At 37.3% G+C, this 9,594-nt stretch overlaps 1 protein-coding gene across 1 annotated transcript; it reads right to left on the bottom strand.

Annotated features, from left to right (window-relative positions):
- Window positions 1-3,037: 3,037 nt before the first annotated feature.
- Window positions 3,038-9,535, bottom strand: LOC133520706 (NEDD8-activating enzyme E1 catalytic subunit). Its single transcript, XM_061855319.1, has 7 exons — window positions 9,215-9,535; window positions 8,749-9,090; window positions 7,592-7,752; window positions 6,722-6,890; window positions 5,832-6,081; window positions 5,029-5,248; window positions 3,038-3,286 (listed from the first exon to the last, which is right to left on the bottom strand). Exons 2-7 carry the CDS (start codon window positions 9,084-9,086, stop codon window positions 3,075-3,077), a joined length of 1,350 nt encoding a protein of 449 aa, XP_061711303.1. The 5' UTR covers window positions 9,087-9,090; window positions 9,215-9,535; the 3' UTR covers window positions 3,038-3,074.
- Window positions 9,536-9,594: the final 59 nt, after the last annotated feature.

Raw genomic sequence — 9,594 nt, 5'->3', positions numbered from 1 at the left:
GTTGATGTTTTTTTTTTAAATTGTACACGGTACGGTTGTGAAGTATCAGACGCGAGGAAATTTCGCGTCACTTATTTTGTTTTTGTACAATCATGGCAGCATCAAAGCTGTGATGTTCATTTAAAATAAATGACCATTTGTTCCAAACTTAGTTTATGAAAACCAACAACATGATTAACGAATGTACCGCACGCACCGCACACGCCGCACGGCACGGCGCACGGTGCCGGATGGAGTTGACTGTATGGTCTATACTTTGGCAAGCCAGCTTTGTCAGTAGAAAACGGCGGCAAATCTGAAAAATGTAGGTGCTAATGATCGATCTTCCATACAAATCTTTCGCTTTTTTCTACGGACAAAGTGGATTTTTTGCCAGTTACCTCTACCCTCCATAGAGACCCTCCAGAGTATAGCTTAAATAAATAAAACCGGCCAAGAGCGTGTCGGGCCACGCTCAGTGTAGGGTTCCGTAGTTACTCTTCCGTCACAATAAGCTAAACTGGAGCTTAAAGTATAGTAAATTGTTAACCAAGGGATGAAACGGTACCTTTCACCCGAGTTAAACAAATAGGCAAATTTGCATAATCAGTACCTAATTAAAGTAACTCTTTTTACTATGAAGGGAAAACTTTTTGCGATAACTCAAAAACAGCTAAACTGATCATGTCCGCTATAGTTTTCATTTAATGTCTTTCTTAAGCTCTACTTCCACGATTTTTTTCATATTTTTTGGACCTATGGTTCAAAAGTTAGAGGGGGGGGGACACATTTTTTTTTTCTTTCGGTGCGATTATCTCCGAATATATTCACTTTATCAAAAAATGTTTCTTGAAAACCCCTATTAGTTTTGAAAGACCTTTCCAACGATACCCCACACTCTAGGGTTGAAGCGAAAAAAAAATGTCACCCCCACTTTACGTGTAGGGGAGGTACCCTAAAAAAATTAAATTTTTAGATTTTATTGTACGACTTTGTCGGATTTATTGATTTATATATCCATGCCAAATTTCAGCTTTCTAGCACTAACGACCACGGAGCAAAGCCTCGGACAGACAGACAGACAGACGGACATGGCGAAACTATAAGGGTTCCTAGTTGACTACGGAACTCTAATAAGATTGGAAGATGAAAGGCGACCTGTGCCTTTTTTTATGTGATACTTGTGATAGTCAGCAAATGAGCTGGCCGGGTTGAAAGCGTTCACTTTAATTTTGCACCAGTATATTATACTGTTACAATAACAGATGCTGTGGTTTACAGAACGGGTAAGTTATGTTAAATTATCTGAGTACCTATACATTTTACCATACAGCTTAGAAGTAGGTTTAAACATGCCCATTTGCCTACAAAGGTCCACCAGGTGAAAACCAACCCTCACTAATTACTTACCACAAGTTCAGAGCCATTGTAAGCCGTAAGAGTACCAAAATGGTCTCTATGGGTGTACCGCAGGGATCAATATTGGGGCCGTTCCTGTTCCTTATCTACATTAATGACCTGCCTTACCTTGTAAAGACCCACCATGACATAGTATTGTTTGCAGACGATACCTCACTTATTTTCAAAGTCAAACGACAGCAACAAGCTTGCAGTGATGTAAACAATGCTATTTCTAAAGTAGTAAATTGGTTTAATGTTAATAATTTATTGTTAAATGAGAAAAAGACTAAGTGCATTAAGTTTGTTACAAGTCACATAAGGAATGAGCAAACAGGTGTCATTGTCAAGGATGAGGAATTGGAACTAGTAGATAGCACAGTTTTTCTTGGTATAACTTTAGATTCCAAACTACAATGGGGTCCCCATATTGCTAATCTCTCGAATAGACTGAGTTCTGCAGCTTTTGCAGTGAGCAAGATCCGTCAGTTAACAGACGTGAAAACAGCTCGATTAGTTTACTTTAGTTACTTTCATAGCATTATGTCATATGGTATTTTACTATGGGGTAGTGCTTCAGAGATAAATACCATTTTTGTTCTGCAGAAGAGGGCTATTCGTGCAATATATAAAATGTACCATAGAGACACACTTAGAGATAAGTTTAAGGACATTAACATAATGACAGTGCACTGTCAATATATTTATGAGAATATTCTGTATGTACATAAAAACATTGCCAGTTTTAAGAAAAACTGTGAAATACATAATATTAATACTAGAAATAAGCATAAGCTCGCAGTGCCCTTCACTAGGCTCCATAAAATTAAGAAATCATTCATGGGTAATTGTGTAAGATTTTACAATAAACTTCCTAATATTATAACTGAATTGTCTGTTAGTAAATTTAAAAATTATGTAAAACGTAAGCTTATCTCTAAAGCCTATTATAGCACACAAGACTACATGAATGATGAAACACCGTGGGATTAAGTGTGATTGTAAAGAATGAATTATTTATTGTTATGTTATTAATGATGAAATTGATAATTCAATGTATATATATACCGTATTTTTTTGACATTTAGATTTTATTCTAGAAAGGTTCTAGACTAGTATTTTTATACAATTTTGATGATTGACGATCTTTTTGTGAAATTCTTATTATTAAGTTTACCATATCTATAATAGTTCAATGTTTTTTTTAGAACAATAATAACTGCATCAATAAATTGCTCTGATATTTAGATTAAGATGATATTTGTAAAATTTGACGATTTAAAAGTGCTTGTTGCTAGGCCTATTTGAATAAAGAATATTTTGACTTTGACTTTGACTTTGACTTTGAAAAGAAGGTTTATTTTTGTTTATTTTTTCTTGGTTCATCAATAAATTTTTCGTGTCTGAGTTATGACTCCATCAAGGTATTGATGATCTTACCAGTGTCGAGGTTGGATAAGACACGGTTAGTAAGTGAATCTCATCATATCACGATCATAGACAGTGTTCGGTGGAATGTCACCTGACGATTTATTGAATAGTGATTGGTGACATTAATGACCATAGGAAAGGAAAGATGCTTAACACCCGAACTACTCATCCTAAAAAAAAAACATCATCATGCTTCTTTCGAGTACAAGATTTAAAAGAAACTCAGAAACATTTAAAAAGCATTTTTATTTGTTACACATACATAACTAGGCCATTTCAACATCTTCATTTTCAGTAAGTTTCAACTTTATCGTAATTGTGTTAGGAGTAGTAACATCTGCCACAAGGAGTTCAGCCCCATTATATAATCCTAAATCAGTTATCTTCTTCCTCAGGTTGTCTCTTGTTCTCTCTTCTATACTCTTGATTGAAGATATGTATAGCGTTTTATTGCGCCCATTGATAATAGTGGTAATGCCTGAAATAAAAAGAAAATCTAAAGTTAAAAAATACATGGATAACTTTACTAGTTAGATTGATATTGCTTTTATCGGTTCTGATAAATTCAAACTAATGTAGGTACAGTTGTACAGTCAGCTGCAGAGACAACTGACTCGCCCCAAAGAAATTTGTTTGCAGGAGGGGGGGGGGGGGGGGGGGGGGGGGTCAACTATCTCTGCAGCTGACTGTACACCGATTATACACATGATCTTATATTATCACCTGTCAGGGGTTGGGTTGTGCATTTCGCTTCGAGCCATGGAAATCTATTGTCTACGTAATATGGAGTTTAATAGAAAAGACAAATAATGTAAACAAACCAATTTACCTTCATTTCTTTGTAATCTCGCACTTTTTATGGACAAACATGATTTTTTCAACGGTTTATATAAGTACTTAAACCTTTTATGTATTTCAATTAAAATATATGTTAATTATTAATATTTCAATGAACCATTGTAAACATTTTAGGTTATACGTCAAATGCCAATGAAATAGTGTTAGTAGGAACTCAAGTCTTTTGAGTCTAAATTGAAGAATTTAACTCGTTTTTACGAGACTCAGAGCTTAAAAAACTTCTGAGTCTTTTAAGTCCCGAGTCGAGTCCTTTATCGAGTCTTTTTTTAAGCGCAACTCAAAAGGATTCGAGTCTCCCAATAAAGAATCAGTTAACTTTTTTATAGGTTTTTACCTTAACTACAGTAAAATAAATAGGCGTTATTGTATGATTTATGTTATGTACATCCATGAATTTTACATAAAGACAACGTATTTCGAAGTTATTTGTAAAAAAATTATAAGTTCTCCGAAAAGGACTCAAGTCTCTACAAAAGACTCGTGACTCTAAGTTGAAAAGCGAGTTTCGTCTAATAAGAGTCTGAAAAAGTGAGGCGAGAGGTGTTCCAGGCCGCACCAATCAACAAGGCTTTCCCAAAAAATCCAATTATATTCCAATTAATCTAGCTTTGATGATTATGAGACAAGTAACATTTCATGAAAAGCGTAATCTAATTTGAACCTTAAATCGGAATGCTAAAGTTGAAATTCTAATGGCGCGTATGTGGTCGATAAATCGTACTATGCCTGGAAAAGGGTTAAAACAGAGGACTCTAAAGGACTCGAGTCTTAACCAACACTACAACGAAATCGTCAAAATCTGTCATACTTGTTTATATTATTTGTCTTTTCTTTTGAACTCGACTTTAAGAGCTTGCTCAATCATATCCATACGTTGTATCGTAGAACACAGGTCAGAATTTCTGAAACTATGAATTGCTTTGGTCTGGATCAAAGCTGCCTCGGAAGTCCTTCATTCTCTATCTGATGGATATGGTCACGAAAATCTGTCAGGTAATCTAACCCTTAACTCACCCAAAGCCCGGACTTAAAATGTGAACTTTTTTATGTTGTGAGTGCTCAAAATGCACTGTGAGTAATACCAAATTAAAATCAGATTTTTAAGTTTCTTCCGTATACTACCAATTTGTCGCACACAACAAAATTTTAACAATTTGACCACCACAGTTGGCCGTGGCCGTCATCGCGCGGAGTCTTGTCGACAAGGACGCCAACGCCGGCTACAGTCGAGAGCTTCGCCAATGCAATAGAGGCTTACGCGGAACTCCGTAAACTTCAATTTTGCTTAAATAATCGCGATCGCCTGGCGTCCGAATCCTGTCAACTGCCGTTTAACATGATAGGATTAAAACACAAACTGACCTGGGCTCTTCATGAGATACTGGGGGTCCTCTTGGAGCTTGGTAAGTATGGTCTGTAAGGTAGCTGCCGACTCCAGTTCCATCGTCCTAGTGGTGTTGCTGCAGGCCACGCAGTCCGCGCGGCGGTCGGCGCTGAACGTGTACGTGTACACTCCGTCCGCTATGTTCAGCACCATGTAGTTGTTCATGTTCACGCAGCAGGATGAGGCTAGTTTGAATACCTGGAAAAGAAGATAAGAGCCGTGTTTTGTAATGTTTTGTCACAGCATAGGAGAGAAGAGGCGGGAGCAATTTTGATGACGTCATTACTTTGAAGATGGCTTGCGCCACTGTCTCCCGGCAGTATTGGGTCTCAGTAACCGTGGAATTCGAATGAGATACAACACTTACAACATACTAAAAGTTGGTAGCAATTACCGACTTTGAGCTATGTTCCCACAATTACCGTCGCCCATGGACTACCGCAACACCAGATGGGTTGTAAGATGCGCGTACGCTCTTTTCTTAAAAGTATGAAGGTCGTATCGGTCAGGAAATACCGCGGGCGACAGTTCATACTTTAGTTGTGTAATTGCGAATGAACATAAATTTACTTCAGTAGCACAAGCCGCACCTATAGCCGCATTCGTACTGGCCACCTCCGGTAAAATATTCTTCAACACGCGCTGCGTCAATCTATACGTCACTCCACTCCGCTCCTGAGCCTTTAGGACCCAGGCGACGTGCTGCGGACGTCACCGTCGAGGGCAGTGGTGTTGCCCCACGGATTTTTACATTGGCAATTGCGAATTAATATAAACCTACCTCAGTAGCACAAGCCGCCGCGATAGCCGCATTAGTACTGGCCACCGCCGGTATAATATTCTTCAACACACCCTGCGTCAACCTATACGTCACTCCCGTAATGCCATGCTTCATCGCCCGCTCCTGAGCCTTCTCCAAGACCCAGGCAACGTGCTGCGGATCGTCGCCGTCGAGGGCAGTGGTGTTGCCCCATGGGTTTTCCTTGGCCCATTGCAGTACCTTTACATATTCAATACAGTGCTCTGGTAATCTGAAATAAAGATGTTAGTTGATAATTATTTTAACCTTTAAGTTTTTTTTTTTAATCTACACTTTTTTATATGCAGTAAATATCACACACACAGTCACATACACAGCAGCTAGTACAGTCAGCATCAGAAGCAGCGGATCAGACTACGCGTCAAAAGGCAGATACTTTTATAAGGTTTATTCATTATAATAGACAGAGATAGAATGTAATAGACAAAGGTATTTCAAAAACTTTTCGGAAATCGGAGTTTTTTCATTGTTAAAATAAAAGTAAACTTTTGAAATTTACATGTGTCCTCTCGTAAAACTATGCATCACATCATGTACCATGGTCAACCAAAATTGACTAAGACTCTTAATGAACCAGTTTTTGAATGCATAGTCCCTAGTAATATCCCAACTTCCTGTTAATATTTAAAAAAAGATAAAGTAACTCTCCCCATTGGTTCTTCATGCGTACTGCGTACCGCTGATCAAAATTAAGTGAAATTTCACATGTACCATCAGCTGTCAAAGTGCATGGCGACTTTATCAATGAATTCATTCATAATTTCTCCATGCTATTTCGCAGCTCACTGTACATATTTCGAGCCCTCAGGAGGGGCATAGAATAGTTAAATAATAAAGAACATTGAGTTCACCTTGGGGTATTAGCAATGGTGCAAAGCGGGAATGTGACCTGCGGTGGATACAGGTCCAGTGTGCACTCGATACATGCGCTCATGCCCGGCAGGATCACTCGGGCGTTTCCTTTGAAGCCTTCAGTACCGCCGTCCACTAGAGGAATCAGGCTGCTTTGGTCTAAAGTTCCTGAAAAAAAGGATGTAATACATATAAAAAACATGTATATGAATATATCGTCTTTAATTTTAGACAGGATTCAAAATGAAACACCTGTAAGATAGTTTTTTTTTTTCTATTATTTAATAAAATCCTCTTACAATTATTTGATAGTGGCAGTGTGACAAAGTTGTTATGCATAATGGGGCAGCTGTCTGTTACCAATGTAATATTATTAACAATTCAGTAACAACTTTTTAATATATCTTCTCTCTGTCTCTCACTCTTTACCCCGTCTCTACCCTTCGGGTGTAGGCCTCCTTCATTTTATGCAACTCGTCACGGTTCTTTGCGACCTGAAGCCACTTCTTCCCCGTTAATATATCTTAATAATAGTCCATCCATTAAATGCACAATCTATAATAGACTGACAAGTAATAGTTACTATATTTTGTTGTTTGAGGTAAAATCTACTTTAACAGATATTAATAACTTGTCATGTCTGACTTGACCGAAACCGAAGGTTCAGTTTTGCACTAGTTGCGGTCCGTTTTATATGGCAAATTAACCTGCCGAAACCGAAACTCAAACTTCAGCTGGACACTACCAAAAACAGTCTCAAAAGAAATATTTCGCAGTTTAGCAACCCACGAAACATGATTTTTATGCCAAAATAGAAACTGAAATTTCGGTCACACACTAATAATTTGTTAGTCATGTTTTATCATTACCATCATCATTATACTGAAGTAAGGACATCAGCATGCCGTTAAGCCAACGCCTAGCCACAATGGAGTCGAGACCACAGACAACAATGTGGAACTGCCTGTAGAAACCCTCATCCATATCCTGGATGGCACAGTGGTGAGCGATGGCCTCACAACCTGGGACTCTGAAAAAATAAGTCTCTGTCCTACAAAACCTGGTGTATGCTGTCATTGTGACACTTATTGATATATAGTAGTGAAATGCTAAAGATACAGCTAGAAGAACCTAAAAATACAAATATCACATTTCATTTAAACTGTAAATTTAGCATTGATTTGGCTACATGACAAAAATACTTTTATAGCTTTAGGATTAGGTTGCCGAGCAAACCCCAAGCGTCCAAATTGAGCCATAGCAAAAATGCCAGTACGACACTAGGAAGATGTTAATGATGGTGAAACTTTAAGCAACACCTTGCCATTTTTGGCCATTTCTCCCCTCCCTACCCTAGTGTGTTAAACTTAGTCTGATGGAATTTTTGTGTGATAATAATAGGTAGGTAAAAGTTAATTACACCCATGACATAAAACAAAACTAACTGGGCTTTCTTTTAACATTCAAAGATTTTTTTTAATAAGGGAAAAATGAATAAATTACTGCGTAGGATGAGATTCGAAGTCCAGGCCATGAAATTTTGTAGTTTAACACTCTATGCTTGCCCTAAGAGGAATTTGATTATTTTGCATGGTACATTTGCGAAGGTATTTTTTTGTACTACTAAGTGTATAACTGTATATAAATGTCACTTTTTCTAATTGTATTTGATTTTTAATTTAAACTATTGTGAGACATACTAATATTAAGCTAATTTTACGGCTTAACTCAGATGTCTCTTGCACAACATGTATCAGTGAGCTGAGAGATCTCCTTTTTCAAGCACTAGCAAATAAAATTAAAACTTAGCTAAATATAAGTTTTTGATTTATTTTATCTCATAAAAAAATTACAAACTTAACTCAAAAGAGGAAACACCAAATTGGGAGTTAGCGGCTAGGAAAAAATTGGGCAGCAAAATGCTCCCCATGTGAGCAATGTTGTTTTATTGAAAGGTGCAAGTACCAAGTTAAAAGTTGTTATTTTATTAGCAGACAGTTTGGTCATGTATGGATAAATAACTTACCGATTATTAACAAATTCAACAGCACATTTAGCCTTTGATAATCCAATATCATTCTTCCTAAACAGAAACTGTCTGTTCAAATTAGACAACTCTATTGTATCCATATCTATAATATGGATTTTTTTAAAGCCCATCAGGGCTAGGTCCTTTAGCAATTCGCAGCCAAGACCACCAGCTCCTATTACTAAGATTTTGCAGGAATTCATAATGAAATCTAATATTTCAGCAGAAGGTTCAAAATCAGGGTGGCAAAATGGACCAGATCTCTCTAATAATTTTCGTATATTGAGCCATCTTCTTTGGAGGTATTCCGATGTTTGGTTCTCGCCACCAGCCATTTCTCTGTTGGAAATAAATGTAAATTTCAATAAACCGGTGAATTGAAATCAATCGGCCGCCAAGTTTTTCTTGATTTCTGATTGAAATTAAGTTAATATAAAATGTACTATATTTTGGAAGAACTTACGATATGCTTCCAGATAACTTGAAGATAGCTTCAAAATATAAATACGTTGAAGGAAATAGAAATCAGTTAAATAAATGTATCGGCAAATACATAAGCAAAGCAATGAATTTAAGAATGTCAAAAGTGTCAAAACAAAAAGTCACAGCCCGTAACAGACGATTGAACTCGCTGTGGTCATGTCAGTGGATTTGGTCTGGAGCTCTGTGGCTTGTCCTTAGCCTTCCTGTATGGCTAATATGGTTGGCTCTTTATCACTTGTCACTATGTCTGTCACGTTCTAACAAGTATATAAGTGCGAAAGTGACGCATGGCATGACAGGTGATAAAAATGCGACCATGATATCGCTGCTGAATACATTTGTGTGAGGGCCCTAAAGTAT

The sequence above is a fragment of the Cydia pomonella genome, chromosome 8 (assembly GCF_033807575.1).
Source record: "Cydia pomonella isolate Wapato2018A chromosome 8, ilCydPomo1, whole genome shotgun sequence".
Taxonomy (NCBI): Eukaryota; Metazoa; Arthropoda; class Insecta; order Lepidoptera; family Tortricidae; genus Cydia; species Cydia pomonella.
Note: the sequence above shows the minus strand (reverse complement) of the source record. Positions and strands in the feature narration are given on the sequence as shown.